General features: G+C 59.4%; 1 protein-coding gene across 1 annotated transcript; it reads right to left on the reverse strand.

The window, feature by feature from the left end:
* Positions 1-1,477: 1,477 nt before the first annotated feature.
* Positions 1,478-20,988, reverse strand: LOC103166250 (amiloride-sensitive sodium channel subunit gamma-like). Its single transcript, XM_029054237.2, has 11 exons — positions 20,266-20,988; positions 18,931-19,148; positions 14,953-15,083; positions 13,719-13,882; positions 11,016-11,120; positions 10,243-10,363; positions 8,757-8,829; positions 6,893-6,950; positions 6,292-6,365; positions 4,199-4,274; positions 1,478-2,314 (listed from the first exon to the last, which is right to left on the reverse strand). Exons 1-11 carry the CDS (start codon positions 20,623-20,625, stop codon positions 2,102-2,104), a joined length of 1,593 nt encoding a protein of 530 aa, XP_028910070.1. The 5' UTR covers positions 20,626-20,988; the 3' UTR covers positions 1,478-2,101.
* Positions 20,989-21,468: the final 480 nt, after the last annotated feature.

A 21,468-nucleotide genomic window follows, 5' to 3' on the forward strand; every position in this document is an offset into this window, starting at 1 on the left:
ATGCGGTCCCTTAGAGCGTCCCCGGGGGTTCCTTCCTTCCCGTCCCCTCCTATGAAGTGTCCCCTCCGTCCCTCTTCTACTCCCTCCCCAACCCAGCCGCTTCCCATTCCTGCCGGCGGAAAGCGGATCCAGAGAGGGGGACGGGAGGAAAGCGGGCAGAAAGTCGCCGCCTGATGTCTACCGCAGCCCCCCCACCCTCTGAGAGCCAGTTGGATGGACTCCATCTAGCTCAAACCCTTGGGAAGCAAAGGATTTGGGATCCAGCTCAGCTTCCTCCTTACCCTGGAGGGGCAAATAGAGGCTTCCCCGCCTCACCGCTTCCCACCGACGGCCATCTCCACCGGAGCCTTTTCATAATGACGACGGTATTTGCCAGGCGCTTACTCTGGGCCAGCGCAGCTGAGGGACCGCACTAAGCACCGACGGGGTGGCCTCCTGTCTTCCGTCCCGGCCCCGCCTGAATCCCCGGCCTCGGAACGGGCCTCCACATCCGGGTCAGTGATCGTGATAGTTGCGGTCTTCCTACTAATCATAATAATAATAATCGTGGAAGCTGCGGGATTTAATAACGACGGTAATAATCGTGGTATCTTCGAAGCGCTTACTACGTGCCAGGCACCGTATCATCGTCAGCGCGTGTGGTATCTATTAAGCGCTCACCGGGTGCCGGGCACTGGGCTAAGCACCGGGGCGGATACGCGCACGTGTCCCGGGTGGGGCTCACAAGTCTCCATCCCCATTTTACAGATGAGGCCCGGAGAAGCCAAGCGACTTGCCCGAGGCCACACAGCGGACAAGTGGCAGAGCTGGGACCAGAGCCCGTGAGCTTGTATTTCTTAAGCACTTAGTGTGTGCCGAACACTATACTAAGCGCTGGTGTCTCATCCCGCCTGACGCCGTCGAGTCGTCTCCCACCCCACGGACACATCTCTGCCGGAGCCCCCCGCTCTCCATCCGTAATCGTTCCGGGAGTGGATCCAGAGAGTTTTCTTGGTCAGAAGGGGAAGTGGGTTACCACCGCCTCCTTCCGCGCAGTCGACTCGAGTCTCCGCCCTCGACTCTCTCTCTTCCGTGCCGCCGTTGCCCGGCACGGGGGAGTCTGGGCCTGCCGCGCACTAGCCGCCGGCCAAGCTAGGAACGGCACCGACGGGCCTCGGCTGGACTCTCCCCCCCGTAGCCGAGACCGGCGCCATCCCGAGAGGGTAGATGCCTGTCGATCGAACGGGACACAGTCCCTGTCCCCCACGGGGCTCACAGTCTTCATCCCCATCTGACAGATGAGGTCACTGAGGCCCAGAGAAGTGAAGTGACTTGCCCAAGGTCACACAGCAGACAACTGGCGGAGCTGGGATTAGAACCCATGACCTTGTATTTGTTAAGCGCTTACTATGTGCCAGACACTGTACTAAGCACTGGGGTAGGTACAAGTTAATCAAATCGGACGCAGTCCCTGTCCCACGCAGGGCTCACAGTCTTAATCCCCATTTGACGGATGAGGGAACTGAGGCCCAGAGAAGTAAAGCCGTCTGCCCAAGGTCGCACAGCGGGCCACCGGCGGAAGCAGAAGCCAAGTCCTCCGATTCCCAGGCCCGGGCTCTTTCCCCTAGGCCGCGTAGGCTTCTCAGCAGCTGACCTAGGTTCCCCCTTCTTCCGAACGTCCTCGCGCCTGGATGGAGAAGGAGCCGGGACGACGGTCTTCCCTCTTCGGTGCGTTCCCGGCAGGGTGGAGGCGGGGGAGGCCGAGACCGAGGGGAGGCCCGGGATCGGGCTCCCTCGGCTGAGTCGCCGGACCGGAGCCCCGTCGGCCAAACGGGGCGATGCCTAACCGGCGAAGGGTAAGGTGCCTTGCAAACACAAGAAGCAACTAAAGACTCAGCTGCAGCGACGGGGAGGTGGAGGTTGCCCTATCCCGAGGGGGATTTGCCATTTCCCGCCACCTCCCGCCCCCGGCTCTCCCCGGTCCCCTCCCCCGTCCCCCTCGAGGCGGAGACCGGATTCCAGAGGCAAAGGAAAGGTCACAGAGTGGAGGAAACGGGGGCCGGGAGCCTCGGCCCGGCGGGGAACCTCTCTCCCTCTTGGCCCCAGAACCTAGGCCGGGCCCTCAGAGGCCGGGGGTCCCGTAGCCGATGTAGATCGGGGGCTGCTTGTCCGGGTAGGGACCCCGCAAGGCCCCCTGGGTCAGCATCTTCCGGCAGCGGTTCAGGGAGAACAGCAGGACGTCGACGAGCAGCTCGAAGAACTCAGCCAGGGTGCAGACCGAGAAGCCCACCCACAGGCCCACCAGCCCCCCCATGTTGGAGATGAGGTCGATCTCCTGCAGGGGAAGCAGAAGGGGAGAGGCGGGAGGGGGGCACGGTGAGTCACAAGGTCAGACCCCCGCTCGGCTGACCCCCGCCCCCAGCCTCCGGGTGAGAAAGTGGGAAAGAATAAGAGAAACTGCGGTGTTCGTTAAGCCCTTACTCGGTGCCAGGCACTGGACTAAGCGTGGGGGCGGATCGCGTCGCCGACCCACGTGGGGCTCACGGTCTCGATCCCCATTTTACTGAAGCGCAGAGAACCGGAGTGACCTGCTCGAGGTCACACGGCGGGCAGGTGGCCGAGCCGGGATTAGAACCCAGGTCCTTCGGACTCCCTGGCCCGTGCGCTCTACCCGCTACGCCGGGCCTTCCGGAATTTATACGACCCTAACGTATTTATTTATATTAACGTCTGTCTCGCCCCCCCACCCCCCCCCCCCCGGCCCGTAAGCTCGACGTAGGCAGGGAACGGGCCTACCGACCCTTTATGTCGTACTCTCCCAAGCGCTGAGTACAGTGCTCTGCACACAGTGAGAGCTCAGCGAAGAAGACTGGTCGACCGATTGACTGATGGGTCTGCGCAGGCTGTTGGGCTTTGCCGAGCCGATTCTACTCAGGGAGAGTTTTCTCCAGGAGGAAAAGCGCTCCGGGATTTAGAAAAAGTAATCGTCCACCTGGGATAATAATAATAATAATGATAATGTTGGTATTTGTTAAGCGCTTACTATGTGCAGAGCACTGTTCTAAGCGCTGGGGTGGACACAGGGGAATCAGGCTGTCCCCCGTGGGGCTCACAGTCTTCGTCCCCATTTTACAGATGAGGGAACTGAGGCCCGGAGAAGTGAAGTGACTCGCCCACAGTCACCCAGCTGACAAGTGGCAGGTCTGGGATTCGAACTCATGACCTCTGACTCCAAAGCCCGTGCTCTTTCCACCGAGCCACGCTGCTTCCCTGATGACTGAACTCTAAGAGCGAGGCTTCCACCCTTTAGAGGCGCTTATTCAATATTATATATTTAATCATAGTAATGTCGGTATTTGTTAAGCGCTCACTATGTGCCGAGCACTGTTCTAAGCGCTGGGGGAGATACCGGGTCATCAGGTCGTCCCACGTGAGGCTCACAGTTAATCCCCATTTTACAGATGAGGTAACTGAGGCACAGAGGAAGGGAAGTGACTCGCCCACAGTCACACAGCTGACAAACGGCAGAGCCGGGATCCGAACTCATGACCTCTGACTCCCAAGCCCGGGCTCTTTCCACTGAGCCATGATGATAACGACGATAACGATGAAGTCCACCCATCCGTAATTTATTTGCTCACGTTAACTTCTGTCTCCCCCTCTAGTTCGTCAACTTCTGGGCAAGGGATCGCCTCCATCCACTTTGTTTTACTGTCCTCTCCCAGGCGTTTAGTACAGTGCTCTGCACCCGGTAAGTGCTCAGTAAATACCATCGATCGATTATATTGATTAATGGGGCTGAGCACCAATGGAGGGCGGGCGTGTGTGTAAACCACTCTGTATCTGTTACCGATTTGTCCATTCCTAGCGCTTAGTAAGGTGCTCTGCCACATAGTAAGCGCTCAATAAATACTACTGAATGAATGAACGAATAAACCTGCACCCCCTCTTGACCGTAAGCTGGTCGTGGGCAGGGAACGTGTCCGTTATATTGTCAATCTGTCCCCTCCCCAGCGCTCCGCACACGGTAAGAGCTCAATAAGTACGAGAAAGTGAATCAGTGCCCAGTCCGGTTTCAGGCCTTCGTTACCCCACTTCACCTCACACCGTCGCCCTCTTCCACACGCTCCGCCGCCGATCCAGCTCATCCGGGTGCGAGTCCGGGCCTCCGCAGACCTCCCGGAACACCACCCCGCCCCCCGGTCTGTCCCACGCTTACCGTGATGGACGGCTCCTCTTCGATCAGCTCGTAATTCAGTTGCTTGAAGTAAACCACGACCTTCACAAAGTTATCCCTGCAACCGGCATCGAAACCCTGGCTGACGACCCGGGGGCTCCAAGAGGCCTTCCCACTCTGAGCCCCCCTCTTTCCTCTCCTCCCACCCCCTTCCGCGTCACCCCGACTCGCTCCCTTTCTTCATCTCCCCCCTCCCAGCCCCACACCACTTTTGCCCAAACCCGTCATTTCTTTCTCTCTCTTAACGTCTGCCCGCCCCGCCCCCCCCCGACTGTAAGCTCGTCGTGGGCAGGGAGTGCGTCCGTTCATTGTTAATGTTGGTATCTGTTAAGCGCTTACTATGTGCAGAGCACTGTTCTAAGCGCTGGGGTAGATACAGGGTAATCGGGTTGTCCCATGTGAGGCTCACAGTTGATCCCCATTTGACAGATGAGGTCACTGAGGCACAGAGAAGTGAAGTGACTCGCCCACAGTCACACGGCTGACAAGCGGCAGAGCCGGGAGTCGAACCCGCGACCTCTGACTCCGAAGCCCAGGCTCTTTTCCCCTGAGCCACGCCGCTCCCCACGCTGCTTGTGGGATTGCGCTCTCCCAAGCGCTTAATACAGCCATCTGCCCAAGTGCTCAATAAATACCACCGATTGTATACGGGCCGAGCCACGCCCCCCGGACCATTCAGCCGAATGACAAGCCCCATCGAAAGAACGGCGTGGCCCAGCGGGTAGAGCCCCGGCCCGCGAGACGGAGACCTGGGTTCTAATCCCGGCTCCGCCGCTTGTCGGCCGTGTGACCTTGGGGAAATCGCCTCGCTTCTGGGTGCCTCGGTTTCCTCACCGGTAAAATGGCGATTAGATCCTATTCCCTCCTACTTAAATTGCGAGAACCCTGGGGGACGGGGGCTGCGTTCCACCTGATTATCCCGTTTCTACCCCGGCGCTCGGTGCGGTGTTGGACACGTGGTAAGCGCTTAGTAAGTACCGTAAAAATGGATGATCAGAGAGAGGGAGAGAGAGGCCGTGGCTTCCTTGACCACCATCTGCTTGCCACGACCAGGTACCATCAACCTTTCCTTCCTCAGTGTCTTAGGGATGCCAGTGCTGCGCGCTCATCTGCTTCCGCAGTCTTACGGCCACACCTCTAGACTGCAAGCCCGTTGTGGGCGGGGAATGTGTCTTTGTTCAGTTGTCCCAAGCGCTCAGTACAGCGCTCGGCACACTGTCAGCGCTCAGTAAATGGGACCGAATGAATGAATGACATAAACATTCAGCCCTGCCTTGGGTCCAGTGGAAAGAGCAGTGCTCTGGAAGTCAAAAGACCTGGGTTCGAGTCCCGGTCCGGGCCAAATCCGGGTAGCGTGGACCAAGACCGAAGCGGCAGTTTGATCCTTGCTGAATTCCCGCCCGCCCCGTCGTTCGTGGCAGCGGGGATGTGACCGGTGGGAGACAGAGAGAGAGAGAGAGCAAGTGGTCCCGGGCAAGTCATCAGCCCTGGAACTAACTCCTCTGTGCGGGTTCTCGGTCCCGAAGGGTCCGGACTGAACCTCCTCCCGTGTTCCGAGTAGGCGACGCCATCGATTTGGCTACTGCTTCGAGGGCAACGCTCTACAAGTCCCTCAGGCTGAGAAGCGAGAAGCCACACTCTTTAGTCTAAAATTGATCATCCTGGGGCACGTGCGTAATGGGGGATTGGATTTTACAGAGATGCACGCGCGCCCGGCGCCGACATCCCACCCAAGACCTTGGGAATTAGAGAAACGTTATTCCATATAAAGACCGGAACTGCCCCGAGGTCACCCAGCATGCAGGATTAGAACTCTGTCCCCTGAGCCAGAGGGCCTGGGTGAAGTTTTGCTCTCAGAGGATGAAACTTGGGGCGGGGACCGAGGGGGTCCCCTGAACCCCACTTTAAGTGATTTTGACCCCGGAGGCTCCAGGGGGGCTGGGAGAGAATCCGAGCTTGACCAGAAGCTCCAAAGAGCCGTCTCCATTCCTCCCCTCCACCCCGGCCCCGGCCCGGGGGCGACGGCGACAGTCGGGGGGTGTCCGATCCCGCTTCTCCGGGAGACCCCTCCGTACCTGATGAGGGCGGGGTCGTTGGCGATGATGCTCATCTGCCCCCCCATCTCCTTCAGGTCCTTGGAAAAGTTCTCCTGAAAGAAGGCAGAGGCAGCTTAGCTCTGGGGGTGAGGGTCGGGGGGTAGCCAAGGGGGTAGGGGTCAGTTCAAGCCACAGGAGGGGCGGGCCTGGAGTCCTTGAAGGGGCAAATCCAAGAAGCTGGAAGCTCCTGAGTTTTCCTGATCCTCGAGTCAGGGGTGTGGGAGGGATCTCAGCTTTCCCCCCCACCAACTCCCGGCCCCTCCAACCAGGCTCTGGGGGTCTCGCTCCTCCCGGCAGAAAGGGAGCAGCGTGACGCAGTGGATAGGACCCGGAAGGTTCTAATCCCGGCTCTGCTCCGGGTCTGCTGTGTGACCTTGGGCAGGTGGCCTCACCCCTCTGGGCCTCATCTGGAAAATGGGGGTTGAGACGGTGAGCCCCACGGGGGAGAGGGACTGTGTCCAACCCGATTTTCTGGTCTCCACCCCGGCGCTCAGTACGGCGCTCGGCACACGGCAAGAGCTTAAAAAATACCATTTCGTTATTATTAGGGAGGAAGGAAAGGGCGAGGGCCGGTACTCACGATGAAGGCCGTGGAAGGCCACTGCGATCCAGACACGGTCAGCTCGTACAGTTCCTCCCTCCAAAGCAAGCGGGACATGGTTCCTGAGGGAAACCGATCCTCCGCCCCACGGGAAACGGCCCCGACCCCGGCCCGGCCCCCTGCCCGAGTCCCGGCCTGTATTTCCTGAGCGCTGACTGCGTGCAGAGGACTGTACTAAGTGCTTGGGATAGAACAACAAACAGACACGTTCCCTGCCCAGAAGCTCTGCCCTCAAGGAGCTCAGAGTGTATTGCGTGCAGAGCACTGAGCTGAGCATTTGGAACAGGAGGCCTGCCCTCAAGAAGTTTCCAGTCAGCTGTGGGCAGAGTGTTGGACTAAACAGCCTTCCCCGATTAAACCTCTCCTTTCCTCTTCTCCCACCACCCCCGCGTCGCCCTGACTCTCTCCCTTTCTCCATCTCCCCCTCCCAGCCCCACACCGCTTCTGCCCATATCTCTCATTCATTCCCTGCCTGTCTCCCCCCTAGACTGTCCGCTCGCTGTGGGCAGGGAATGTGTCACTTTCTTGTTCTGTCGTCCTCGCCCGAGACTTCGAACGGTGGTCTGCACGCAGAAAGCGCTCAATCCATACGATTAAAAAAGAAAGCGCTTGGGTGAGGACGACAGAGTTGATCGAGGCGACCTTTGTCCTCAGGGAGCTTCCAGTCTAGGGAGGGAGAATTTGCAGAGATGATGGCTCCAGATGGGACCCAAATATCATGAACTCCGTCTCCCTCTCAGCCCGGCATCTGAGCGTCCCCGCCCCGCGCCCCCCGGCCCCCACTTATACCCTGGTCCGTCCTGTCCCAAATTGAAACTGCTGGCCTAATTCCCCTAGGGGGGCTGGGGAATCAGTCCGTCGCTCGATCAGTCGTATGTATTGAGCGCTTACTGTGTGCAGAGCGCTTTACGAAGCGCTGAAGTCCACAGAGACGGTCTCCGCCCAGCCGGAGAACCCAGGGAAACCAATTCTCCTGAAGCCAGGAAGACTTTGTCTTGACAGAACTGGTTGTAAGCTCTAGACTGTAAACTCCTTAAGGACAGCGATAACGCCCTTTCATTCGTTCGGTCGTATTTATTAAGCACGTACTGTGTGCAGAACACTGTAGTAAGCGCTTGGGAGGGTACCCGATAAAGAACGACAATCCCTGCCCACAACGGGCTCACGGTCTAGGGTGGGGGAGCCGGACGTCAATACGGATAAATAAAATCCTATCTGCACGTCTACTTACTCTACTGCATTGCTCTTTCCCAAGATCTTGGCCCAGCGTTCTGCCCAAAGTAAGCGCTCAATAAATGCCATTAATTGATTTGACCGATTGACCCGGATCAGTGGAACCTGGGCCTTCGGCCCTCTAGACCGAAAACTCGTTGGGGCCAGAGAACGTGTCTGTTCTATTGTTATGTTGTACTCTCCCGAGCGCTTAGTACAGCTCCCTGCACACAATAAGCACTGAATAAATACGCTCGATTGATTTGGTATTTCCCCACAGCACTTACGCACCTATCTATGAATTCAAGTAAATTGAATTATTTACGCCAATGTCTATCTCCCCCTCTAGACTGTAAGCTCGTTGCGGGCAAGGAATGCCAACTCTCTCGCATCGTACCGTTCCAAGCGGCCTCCGCATACAGTAAGTGCTCAGTAAATACCGATTAGTACAGTCCTCCGCCTACAGCAAGTGCTCAATAAATACCACTGATTGATTTACTGATTGACTGGAGGCTGGAAAGGGAGATGGGGTTCACTGGGAGTTGACCCTTGGTTCTCTGTGCAGGGGTCTAACCCCGGGAGCGGGGTTCAGAATGGGCCACGGCCTTTTCCGGGGGACACGGGCACTTACTTGCACTGCAAGGGACACTGGCAGTTCAGCATGTCGTGGGCAAACCTGAACTCGTAAAACTTGACACATTCACCTGGGGAGACAGAAGAGCAGGACCCCGGAGTGGGCGGCGGGGAGAGGAGCCGAGCCCCAAGACGGGCGGGGAACAGAAGAGCAGAACCCCGAGACGGGAGGAGGCGGAAGAGGAGAACCCGAAGGAGGGTGGCAAACGGAGGAAAGGAGCCCCGAGGAGGGCAACTGTGTGTCGAGGAGTGCCCAGCTGAGGAAATAATAATGATAATAATAATGTTGGCATTTGTTAAGCGCTTACTACGTGCAGAGCACTGTTCTAAGCGCTGGGGTAGATACAGGGTAATCGGGTCGTCCCACGTGAGGCTCACCGTTTAATCCCCATTTTACAGACGAGGTAACTGAGGCCCAGAGAAGTGAAGTGACTGGCCCCCAGTCACACAGCTGGGAAGTGGCAGAGCCGGGATACGAACCCATGACCTTTGACTCCCAAGCCCACGCTCTTTCCACCGCGCCACGCTGCTTCTCTGCAAAGACTACTCCTGTTCTCGGGGAGGCCGGGAAGAGCTACTTCCGACTACTCGGCCGGCCTGCGGCAGGAGACCGGCTCGAGCTACTCTCCGAGTCGCTCGTATTTATTGGAAGCAGCGGGGTTAATGAAAACAGCACAAGTCTGGACGTGGGCACACCCGGGTTCTAATCCCGCCTCCCCTCCCCACCGCCCTTGCCCGCTGGGCGACTCGGACCAGATGCTTCGATTCTCTGTGCCTCGGTTTTCTCACCCTTAAAATGGGTAGGCCCACGTGGGGCAGGGACTGTGTCCAATCTGATCAGCTTTTATCTACTCCAGTGTATAGTGCTTGGCACAGAGTACGCACTTAACAGATACCATTAGTAATAAGCATTCACTCTATACCAAACACCATACTAAGCGCTGGGAAAGAAATAGAAGGGGGAGGTAGAGAACTGGTCCCCCGCCGCCAAGAATAAAAACGAGGGGGGAGGGAGCCTGCACTCGAAGAGCAGCGTGGCTTCGCGGAAGGAGCCCGGGCTTGGGAGTCAGAGGTCCTGGGTTCTAGTCCCGGCTCCGCCACCTGGGAGCCGTGCGACTTGGGGCACGTCACTTAACTTCTCTGGGCCTCAGTTCCCTCATCTGGAAAATGGGGATCAAGACTGTGAGCCCCACGTGGGACAACCTGATGACTTAGTATCTATCCCCGCACTTAGAACAGTGCGCTTAACAAATGCCGCTATTATTATTATTCTTTCGGCGACCACTGTCAAAATGCAGGGATGAAATGGGCAATTCTCCACAGTCGCTCAGGGGTGAGTTTCCCGGCATCCTCTCCAGGACCCCATCCCTCTCCCCCACCCCGACCCCGACCCTCAGCCTGGCTTCCCCACGCCCCGCGGACCCTCAGACCCCCCCGCCCTCGGCTCGGTCGGCCCCCCCGCAGAGTCCCACGGCTTCACTCACTGACTCCCGCCATGCTGAGGTTGCACTTTGGGTAGCCCAGTTCCTTGGGCGAGGGAAATTCCCAGTGGCTGCAGTCACAGTTCTCCATAATGCTCTGCTGGGCACAGGTCCTCTTGCAGGCCTGGGGTGGGGCGGAAGGAACACGGGAAACAGCTGGAGACCCCCCTCTCGGCCCTCCCGGGAGCCTGCCTCCTCCGGGAGGCCCGCCCTGCCTAATCGATCGTCTCTCCGCCCTTATTTCCTCCTCTGAGCGCTTCCGCTTTCCCCTAAGCCCTTAGATATCCACGACCTCCCCGGCCCTTTTCTTTAATATCTTACTTCCCCCACCTCGTAATTTATTTGGTGTCGTTTCCCTCTCCGTTCATTCATTCAATGGTACTTATTGTGCGCTTACTCTGTGCAGAGCACTGGACTAAGCGCTTGGAATGGACAAATCGGTAACAGATACAGTCCCTTGTCCGCTTGTTGAGGAGAGGGACCGTGTCTCCTCAGTCTGTTTTCCTCCCCCAAGCCCGCAGAGTAAGGGCTCGATAAAAGTGATCGATTGCCTGACTGACAGATCTCCCCCCTTCCGCAGACCTAAGTTGTTTAATTTCAAGAACCCCCACGTCCCCATCGAACACCCCGTCTTCTCAAGAACTACTTCTCCGAGGGCAGGATCCCACCTCCTGGTCTCCCCCGCCCAGCCTCTGATTTTCCGGGAGAAGGGGAGAGGGCGGGAGAGCGTGGGAGAGGTTTCCCACGCAGCGGGAATCTGCCGGAGCCGAGCCTACCTCCCGGGTGTAGCCCGCGCCGTAGACATCCCGGTAAAAGTTCTTGATGTCTTCTCCCTCGGTGCAGTGGTTCCCGTATGGGGATTTCAGCCTCTTGATGTGAACCTGTGCGGGGGGACGGGGAATCTGACCGAGCCCGGCAGGCCTGCGCGGCCCGGGAGCCGGAGGCCAGAGCCCGGGCCCGGGAGTCAGAAGGACCTGGGTTCTAATCCCACCTCCACTTCACTTCTCCGTGCTTCAGGTACCTCATCTGTAAAATGGGGATTAAGACTGTGAGCCCGGCAGATTCCCGAGTTCTCCCTCTGCGTGGGGGAACGTGGCCGCCCCCCTCTCCCGCCCTCTCTCCTTCTCCCCGAAAATCGGAGGTTGGGAGGGGGAGAGCGGGAAGCGGGATCCTGCCTTCCCGGGAAGACGGAGTGTTCGACAGGGACTTGGAGGTTCTTGAAAGTAGAGATCCTAGGTCCCTTTCTGTGGCCTAGTGGACAGAACACGGGTCTTGGAGTCAGAAGGACCTGGGTTCTAATCCCGCTGCGCCACTTATCTGCTCTGTGACCTTGAGAAAATCACGTCACTTCTCTGTGCCTCCATTCCCTCGTCTGTAAAATGGGGATTAAGACTGTGAGCCCCGTGTGGGACAGGGACTGTGTCCAACGTGATTAGTTCGTATCTAGCTTGGCACTTACAGAACAGTGTATCGTACTACAGTGCCTGGCACAAAGTAAGCGTTTAACAAGTACCTGGAAAAAAAAACCAACGGAAGATGGACCGTGTCCAACCCAACTGTCTTGAATCTACTCCAGCACTTAGCACAGGGCCTGGTAAGCGATTAATAAATACCTTTTTTTAAAAAAAGAAAAGGGGTGTCAAACTTCTGGGCGAGGAGAAGACCAGTGGTTTCCAGCCCAAGGTAGAACAGACTTTATATTAATGTCCGTCTTCCCCACATCTACGCTCGTGATGGGCCGGAAATGGGTCTGTTCTATTGTACTCTCCCAAGCGCCTAGTACGGGGCGCTGCGCAAGGTAAGCGCTCGATGAATACGACTGAACGAATGATGCGGTCGGGGTAGAGATGGAGCTGAGATGGGGCCGCACTGGGAGCAATGGGACCCCGAGTACCCAGGGACGTCGCACCTGTTCTAAGCGCGGGGGAAGAGCGGAGTTTATCGGGTCAGATCGACAAGGTCGGTGTGCTTTCTGAATTTCGGCCACCATCGCTCAGTGTAGTTAGTGCTTGATAAACCCCACAAGGACTTTTACTGGAAGGAGGGCCCGATCTAACTGGAGGCCACGACTCACTCCCCAGCAAGTCATAAAAACCGTTACGACGGTTTCCCAGCCAACTGGGTTAACCCAAGGCCATTTCCTTGGAGAAGGGCATCTCCAGGAGAGGCGGCGGGGCTTAGAGGATAGAGCACGGGCCCGGGCGTCAGAAGGACCTGGGTTCTAATCCCGGCTCCAGCACCCGCCTGCTGTGTGCTCTTGGGGAAGTGACTTCACTTCTCTGCGCCTCGGTTACCCCACCTGTAAAATGGGGGTTAAAACTGTGAGCCCCCGCGTGGGACGGGGACTGTGTCCTAGCTGATTTGTTTGTATCTGCTCCAGTGCTTAGAGAGGTGGTTGGCTTAAAACGTATCATATTTATTTCCTAAAGCAGACCCTTCTCCCTCTCTTTTAGACTGGGTGTTGCGGGTCGGGAGGGGCAGGGAGTGTAACTACCCCACTGCTTAGGACAGTGTTGGGCACAGAGCAAGCTCTCAACAAAGGCTACTATTCTTCTTTTTATTATTATTAAGATTGATAATAATAACGGCATTCATTAAATACTACCGTTCTAACTGCTGGGGTAGATACAAGCTAAGCAAGTTGGACACAGTCCCTGTCCCACGGGCCTCGCGGTCTTAATCCCCATTTTACGGATGAGGTAACCGAGTCACAGAGAAGTGACTTACCCAAGGTCATGCAGCGGACAGGTGCCCCGCGTGGGCGGGGACTGTCTCGTCTTTATTGCCGAACTGTACTTTCCAAGCGCTTAGTAGAGCGCTCTGCACACTGTAAGCGCTCAGCGCGGCTCACTGGAAAGAGCCCGGGCTTGGGAGTCAGAGTTCACGGGTCCGAATCCCGGCTCTGCCACCTGGCAGCCGTGTGACCGTGGGCAAGTCACTCAACTTCTCCGTGCCTCAGTTCCCTCGTCTGCAAAATGGGGATTAACTGTGAGCCTCACGTGGGACAACCTGATTACCCTGTATCTACCCCTGCGCTTAGAACGGTGCTCTGCACGTAGTAAGCGCTTAACAAATACCGACAGTATTATTAATATATACGATCGACCGAATGAATGAAAGTGGCGGAGCTGGATTAGAACCCGGGTCCTTCGGATTCCCAGGCCCGCGCTCTATCCACTGGGCCATGATGCTTCTCCAGTGCAGTCCCGGGAGCAGATCCTATTTCCTAGTGCCGACCCCTCTCCTGCCCCCTTAGACTGGGACCCCCGGGGCGGGCAGGGACTGCGTCTTCCCCGGGGCTTAGCACAGCGCTTGGAACACAGTAGACGCTCGACAGAAGACATTCTTCTTCTATCACTGGATCTGGGTTGGTGCCAGCTCCCAAATCTGAGGTTTCCCGCCCCCCGCACGACACTCACCCTCCGCCGCCCCCGACCCCCCCCCCCCCAACCCCTCACCCCACCACCGCGGGCTCCGACCTTCATCATGCCAATGTCGGTCTCGGCCCCGGGGGGGATGTTGACGCCCTCGTCCTCGGGGAAGGGCATCTGGGCCTGGTCGTGGATGAGGAGACGGATCCCGGCTGCGTGGGTCATGTCCCGCACGTACTCGATCTGCTGGATAAACAGCTCCAAGTGCAGCCCTGCGAGACACAGACGCAGACACAGACGCGCACACGCGCACACATGCACAACAAGCGGCCCGGCCAGGCGGGCACCGGGCCGGAGACCCCCGCCCCCCGTCCCCTCCGGCCCCAGCCCGGGGCGGGATGGGGGCAGACCGGGAGGAGAAGAGCCCGTTGAGCACGAGTGGATTCTCCACCCCCCTCTCCCTACTGGATGGTCCCTCCGGGCCAAGAGCTGACCCTATCCCATTAGGAGGTAAACCGAGGCAGCGGGCAGTTCAGCGGCTCCTCCAAAGCTCTAGGCCCGGGGGCTCGAAACGGTAAGCCTCAACGGGACGGGAGCGGGGGTGGGTGGCGGGGAGGGGGCGTAGGGAGGTCTTCCTGCCCCGCTCCACCCCGAGGGCTCGTCCTTTCTTGGTCTGAGGCGGGGGCCTTTAATGATAATAATTCTCGTCTTATGCCGTCGAGTCGCCTCCGACCCACGGCCACGTCTCTCCCACCTCCATCTGCAATCGCTCGCCTAGCGGATCCGTAGAGTTTTCTTGGTAAAAATCCGGAAGTGGTTTACCGATAATAATAACTACGGTGCTCGTTGAGCGCCTACTATGTGCCGAGCGCTGTCCTGAGTGCTGGGGTAACTACGGGTTAGGTTGGAGACGGTCCCTGTCCCACACGGGGCTCCCACTCTTAATCGCCATTTTTACAGATGAGGTAACTGAGGCCCAGAGAAGAAAAGCCACTCGCCCAAGGCTACACAACAGACACGTGGCAGAGCCAGGATTAGAACCCGTGACGTCCTGACCCCTAGGCCGGTGCTCTACCCGCGAAGCCACACTGCCTCTCCGCCTTTCTGGTCCCAGTCTCGCTGCCTCCCCCCAGCTGGGGCCCAGGGAGCTCCGGGAAGCCGGTGGGATCGCCCCGGGGCCCGGGACGGAGAGCGGGCCACCCCCCCCCGCACCCCCGGACCACCCCGCTGAGCCGGCCGGACCGGCCCCGGGCAGGACGGCCGCGGCGGCCCCCGCGGGTCCCCGCTCGCCGCTCCCGCGGCCTGCCCGTCTCACTCTGGGCTCCACCCGGCCTCCCCCTACCATACATGAATCCGGCCTTGGTGACGTTCAGGACCTCCGGGGCGATGGGCGACCCCCGGATGTCCCCGGACTTCTGGGAGTTGAAGGTGTAGCAGTTCCCGAACTTGTAGTTGATGAAGCCGGAGAAGGAGCTGGAAGGGGACGGGAAGGCCGGTGGGTGGGCGGGAAGGCCCGGGGACCCCGACGCCTGCAGGCTCGCCCGGTCGTGGGCACCCCCCCCCCCCCAATCCAGTGGTTCACGAGTTACAAAACAGACAAAGAGAAGAGCCGCGTGGCCTAGTGGGTAGAGCCCGGGCCCGGGAGTCGAAGGTCGTGGGTTCTAATCCTGGCTCAGCCACCTGTCTGCTGGGTGCCCTCGGGCAGGTCGCTTCGCTTCTCCGCGCCTCCGTTTCCTCCTCTGTAATACGGGGATTAAGATCGCGAGCCCCGTGCGGGACAGGGACCGTGTCCAACCCCATTTGCTTGGATCCACCCCAGTGCTTAGTACGGTGCTTGGCACACAGGAAGCGCTTAACAAATAATTTATTATAAGAGAACTTCCCGGAGGAACCAGATCGGGGGAGTCTTTCGTTCGATCGTATTTACCGAGCGTATTTATTGAGTCTCAGCTTCTTCTCTGAGATCAGGCTCGTCTCCTGCCCGCTCCCCAGATCTGCTCTTCCGCCGCGAGTCTTCACGGTCGTTCCCTCGGCCCTTCTCCCAGGGTCCGTAATTTATCTATTTCTACCGGGATCCGTCTTCCCCTCTAGACTGTCAGCTCGCCGTGGGCAAGGGATGTGTCTACCCACTCTGCTGTATCGTCCTCTCCCGAGCGCTTGGTACAGAGCTCTGCACACAGAAATCCATCGCTTGATTCTCCACCTTTCTTTCCCCTCCCTTCTCTGCCAGCCAAGTCCCACGGCTCTGAAACACGTCAGGGTTCCCTGGGGTGACGCGCCCTGACCTCCCTTCCCTGCTCTCTGCTCAGTGACCCGGTAATGATAATAACAATTGATTATGATATCTGTTAAGCATTTACTTTGTGCCAGCACCGTACTGAGCCCTGGGATGGATACAAGTAAATCAGGGTAGGACGCAGTCCCCGGCTCGTGTAGGGCTCCCAGTCTCAATCCCCATTTTCCAGATGAGGGAACTGAGGCAGCGAGAAGTAGCGACTTGCCCGAGGTCACGCGACAGACGAGTGGCGGAGCCGGGATTAGAATCCATGACCTTTTGACTCTCTGGCCCATGTTTTATCCACTAAGCTGTGCTCTTTCTCTGACTCAACAATAATAATAACGATGACGATGGCATTCGTCAAGCGCTTACTATGTGCCAAGCACTGTTCTAAGCGCTAAGCTCAGTGGTTCAATAGCTTAATGTCTCAATAGCCAAATGGACCGTTGGTTCGATGGGAAGCGTGAGAAGCAGCATGGCCTAATGGCTAGAGTCTGGGCCCGGGAGTCAGAAAGACCTGGGTTCTAATCCCGGCTCCGCCACTTGTCTACTGCGTGACCTTGGGCAAGCCGCTTCACTTCTCTGTGCCTCAGTTCCCTCATCTGGAAAATGGGGATTGAGACTGGGAGCCCCGCACGGGACAGGGACTGTGACCGACCTGATTGGCTTGTAACCACCCCGGCACTTAGTACAGTGACTGGCACGTAATGAGCGCTCAACAGATACCACATTATTATTGGAGTCGGGAGCATAAAAAGCGCTTAACAAATACAATTAAAAAAATGGCTCCACGGTTGGTCCGTGAGCCCGAGGCTGCTGGGCCTCCTAGTAGTAGCATTTACTGAGGGCCTGCTCGGTGCGGTGCACTGTGCTAAGCACTTGCTATGGAGAGAGCCCCCGATTCCTCTTTGGCGTGCTGGGAAATGTTCACTCATCCCTCTCCCTTCCAATCTCTAGAGCGGATTAAATTAAAGCATTCACTTATTCATTCAGTCGTATTTATTAAGCGCTTACTGTGTGCGGAGCGCCGTACTGAGCGCTTGGGAGAGGACGACGCAACAATAAACGGTGACATCCCCTGCCCGCAACGAGCTCACAGTCTAGGGCGGGGGGAGTCAGACATCAATACAAATGAATTAAATTACAGATCTATACGTAAGTGAGAAGCAGCGTGGCTTAGCGGAAGAGCCCGGGTTTGGGAGTCAGAGGACGTGGGTTCTAATCCCGGCTCCGCCGCTTCTCTGCTGGGTGACCTCGGGCAGGCCACTTCTCTGGGCCTCAGTGACCCCATCTGCAAAATGGGGATTGAGACTGCGAGCCCCACGTGGGACAGCCTGATTACCTTGTAACGGCCCCACCGCTCGGAGCGGTGCTTGGCACATAGTAAGTGCTTAAAAATACCATTATTAACATTATTATTGAGTGCTGGGGGGCTGGAGGCGGGGGAAGAGCAAAGGGAGCAAGTCAGGGCGATGGAAAAAGGGAGTGGGAGCTGAGGAAAAGTAGGGCCTCCTGGAGGAGCTGGGCCCTCAACAAGGCTCTGAAAGGGGGGAGAGCAACTGTCCGTCGGATCTGAAGCGGGAGAGCGTTCCCTAAATTAATTAGGGTTAGGATTTTTGGGGGGGGGGGGAGTCCTGGGAGGTTCTTCGGGATTTGGAGTCCTCAAAAGAACCTCGAGTTCCCATTCCCAAATGGGAATGGGTAATGATCGCCGTCTGTGAGTGACCCTCGGCAGCCTCGGCAGCTGGAGGGGCTCGACCCCTCCGGACCGTCAGCTCCTCCGAGGGTCAGCGATGGGGTCTACCCACTGCATCGCCCCCCCGGGAGCGCTCGGTACAGTGCCCCGCACGAGAAAGACCGACATCTCGAGGGCAGGGATGGCGTCTATCCACTTTATCGTCCTCTCCCCAGCGCTCAGGAGAGTCCTCTGCCCACTACGAGCACTGGATAAATGTCACTGATTGACTGGTTGGTTGGCCGCGATACGCCGAGAAGCAGCGTGGCTGAGCCCGGGCCTGGGAGTCAGGAAGTCATGGGTTCTGATCCCGGCTCCGTCACGTCTGCTGTGTGACCTGGGGCAAGTCACTTCGCTTCTCTGGGCCTCATCTGGAAAGTGGGGATTAAGAGCGTGAGCCCTAAGTGGGACAGGGACTGCGTCCAAACTGACTACCTCTATCTGCCCCAGGGCTTAGAAGGGTGCTTGGCATATAGTAAGCGCTTAACAAGTACTATAATTATTATCATCATCATTACCATTAACTGAGAACTGTCTGACAGCTGGTACTTTGAACAGGAGAGACGCAAAGGCTGGGCGGGATGGAGTTTCGTTGGAAGGGAACGTGTCTATCGACTCCGTTACGCTGTACTCCCTCAAACTTTACAGTCCAGGCCGGTCGAACTTTACGTAACCGTCCAGTACTTTGCGCACGGTAAGCGCTCAGTAAGTACCATCGATAGATTAACTGTTGATCTGAGAAACGGGGGCAAGTGATACGGAGAGGAGCCTGAGGGGTTAGGAAGAGCCCGTTGTTGGGTAGGGATTGCCTCTATTCGTTGCCGAATTGTACTCTCCAAGAGCTCAGAAGAGCGTTCGGCACACAGTAGGCGCTCGATAAATACGATCGACTGAATGAATGCACGAATAGGGTGGGAGGGAATAGATATTGAGAGGAATAGACAATGTCCCCTAGGATTGTAAGCCCGCTGCGGGCAGGGACCGTCCGTTTATTGTTCCATTTTACTCTCCCAAGTGCTCAGTACAGTGCTCTTCACACAGTAAGCGCTCAACGAAAGCGATCGAATGAATGAAACGAATGAAAAAACGGTCCCCGGCCGAAAGATCTCAAAGCCCCTGCTCTCAGCCCCGGTTGGAAACCGAGTCTAGAGGCCAAGGCTACCGCCGGGACTCCACCTCCCCAGAGCCCCTAAATAACGACGACACGCGTGCTCGGTGCCGGCTCTGTCCGTCTGCCCCGGTGTCCGCGCTCCGAGGGGGTCCCGGGCTGCCCCTCCCCGCCTCCCGGCCCCGCCACCCCCGGCTACCTTGAGTTGCATTTCTGCCCGTGGAAGTTACAGAAGATGAGCATGTCCTCCAGCTGGTGGCCCATCAGGATCTTCTGCTCGTCGGACAGCTGGTTGAACTCGGAGGCGAATTTGTGGAAGGCGCCGGCGTACTGCACGTGCTCGGTGGGGAGGTCGGGGGAGGACGTGTCCCAGGACGGAGAGCGGTTCCGACGGTGGGCCAGCTCCAGGCCGGAGTCCTGGGCCGGGCCGGACCTCCCCTGACCAACTGGTCTGCGGGGAACTCGGTCCCCCTCCCTCCCTCCGCCCTCCCCTCCTCCCGCCGCCCCCTTCCCGCCCCCCAGCCAGCATCGCGCCGCCGCCCGCCCTCCGGCGAGCTCGGGCTTCCTTCCGCCAGCTCGCCCGGCGGCCCGGGCTGGTGACCTCTGCCCTCTCGGCTCTGCCGCCGGCATCTGACTCGGCGGGAGGTTCCCACACCCGGGGACCCCCAGGCTTTCCGTTTGCCCCGAGCACAGGCCCGGGGACCGAGCCGGGCACCGAAAGGAGGGCGGGGAAGGCCGGGACGGGCCTTCCGACGCCGCTCCTCCTAAAGACTCGCCGACCTCGCCCCCGCCCGCGGGGTTCTCGGCCCCGGGGCTCCGGGCCTGGGCCCCGGGGCTCCGGCCGCGGTCGGGCGAGCCCCCGTCTGCTCCACCCGGACCCCGTTCCCCGCCGTCCCCCAACGGGCCCGGCCTCGGCCGGGCGAAGGACGACGACGGTCCGGACCGCCCCGGCCTCCGTCCGGGCTCAAGCCCGTCGCCGGCCTCCCTGATCGTCCGGCCGGCCCCCCCTCGGCCTCCGCCGGGGACAGAGGCGACACCGTGGCCGCCCCGGCTCCGCGGCCGGGCCGGGACCACCGCCCCCCTCTCAACCTGCCGGCCGGGGCACCCGCCCCACCCCGCTCGGGACCGAGATCCGCCCCGGTCGGATGCGAAGCCCCCATCCATCGCCGCGCCGGCTCCCTCCCAGAATCGCCCTCTCCCTGGCACCTGCTGCCAGGCAAAGGGGCGGGAGGCAGGGCGGGCCGCTCCTCGACTGGAAACTCGACCGTCAGCGGGGTTCCGGTCCTCTGGCCGGGAGGACGGGGCCCGAGACGGAGGCCCGGGCGGGCGTCGGGCTCGCCGGGCCGCGGCGGAGAGCCAAGGGGTATGGGAGGGGCGAGGCGCCCCGGCCAGCGTGGGGGACCCGGCTGTGCCTACCTGCGCTTCTCCAGGGCCACACGGGACCCTCGCCCTCACGGGACCCTCGGCAGCTCTGGGCTGGGGAAGAGAGAACCGACAGAGATTCCTGTGCCACCCGGGAGGGTGGGCCCCCTACCTGCAGCGAGGCGAAGGTGGCGAAACTCTTGTTGACGGCCGAGAGGCGGACGCTGTTGAGGTTGCAGATGGTCACGGCGGGGAACTTGAGCTTGGCGTTGGAGACGAGCATGATCTTCTCGTGGGAGGGGTAGGAGTAGTAGGTGAGGATGATCTCCGTGCACTGCCAGAGAGCGCAGCAGAGGGCGAAGGAGGCGAAGAGGGACCAGAGCACCTTGCGGAACCAGTGCTGCGAGCGGAAGATGTTGGGAAGGCCGTGGGCGGACGTGTGCTGCAGGGTGGCCCACCCCAGCTGCCGCAGGGAAGGCCCGCCGGCCTCCTCCCCGGCCTTCTCCTCCTTGGCCTCCTTCAGGAGGGTCATCTCCTCCCCGGAGCCGGAGCCCCAGCTGGGCCCGCTCTGCGGCCGAGAGCCGAGGGACGCGGGCCCCTCCGCCGCCTTCTCCCCGGCCGCTGGCCGAGGCTGACGTCCGGGGAGCGGACGGAGCTGCCCTATCTGGGTCGGCCGGCCTCCGGGGCCCGCGGGGTTTATACCGGGTCCCGGCCCGTTCCCCGGGGACCCCGGCTCCCCGTAATCCGCCCCCGCCTTTCCCGTCCCCGGAGATAATGAAGCCAAATCCAGGCCCCGCTCGGGCCTCGGTCCCGGAGAGCCGATTAATCCCCGGGGGACCCGGAATCCGAGGCTGATTCCGGGTCTCCTGGAGACCTAGGGGGCCAGAGGGGGTTTGGCCCACCTCACCCAGTCGCCGCCCAGGGAGGGGGGGCTTCTAGCCCCTTCCCCTTGGGCCTTCCCTCCTCCGCTCTCTGCTGGGGTGGGGAGGGGGGCGTGCTCCGAGAGCTCGCCGGTCTGGGACTTTTAATTGCCAATTAGGAGAGCTTTCTCTCGAGGGAATCGCTCCTTCTTCCTGGACGAACATGCGATTTAGCTAATTATCCCCCATGTCCTTGGAGCCACCCCGATTCCCCTGCCCCCAACTTCCCTCCGCCTCCCCCTCGTCCCGGCTCCCCGCGACTCCCCCCACCCGACGGCCCCCTCCCCGCCCACGGAGCAGCCAGAGATCCGGAGAGAACGGTATTCATTCGGAGAGCTGCCGAAGCAGCGTGGCTCGGCGGCGAGGGCCCGGACCTGGGTCTCAGAAGGACCTGGGTTCCAATCCCGGCTCCGTCGCTCGTCTGCTGTGGGACCTCGGGCGAGTCACTTCACTTC

Source organism: Ornithorhynchus anatinus, chromosome X4, assembly GCF_004115215.2.
Source record: "Ornithorhynchus anatinus isolate Pmale09 chromosome X4, mOrnAna1.pri.v4, whole genome shotgun sequence".
Classification (NCBI taxonomy): Eukaryota; Metazoa; Chordata; class Mammalia; order Monotremata; family Ornithorhynchidae; genus Ornithorhynchus; species Ornithorhynchus anatinus.

What these genes read in the sequence shown, in the direction of transcription:
- LOC103166250 (XM_029054237.2), bottom strand. Translation starts at nt 20,625, where the DNA reads ATGACCCTCCTGAAGGAGGCCAAGGAGGAGAAGGCCGGGGAGGAGGCC. An exon ending in GGGCAGAAATGCAACTCAAG is followed by an intron (nt 15,084 to 18,930) that starts GTAGCCGGGGGT and finishes GTCCCCTTCCAG; the next exon opens with CTCCTTCTCCGGCTTCATCA. An exon ending in AAGAGGAGCCGTCCATCACG is followed by an intron (nt 2,315 to 4,198) that starts GTAAGCGTGGGA and finishes CTTCCCCTGCAG; the next exon opens with GAGATCGACCTCATCTCCAA.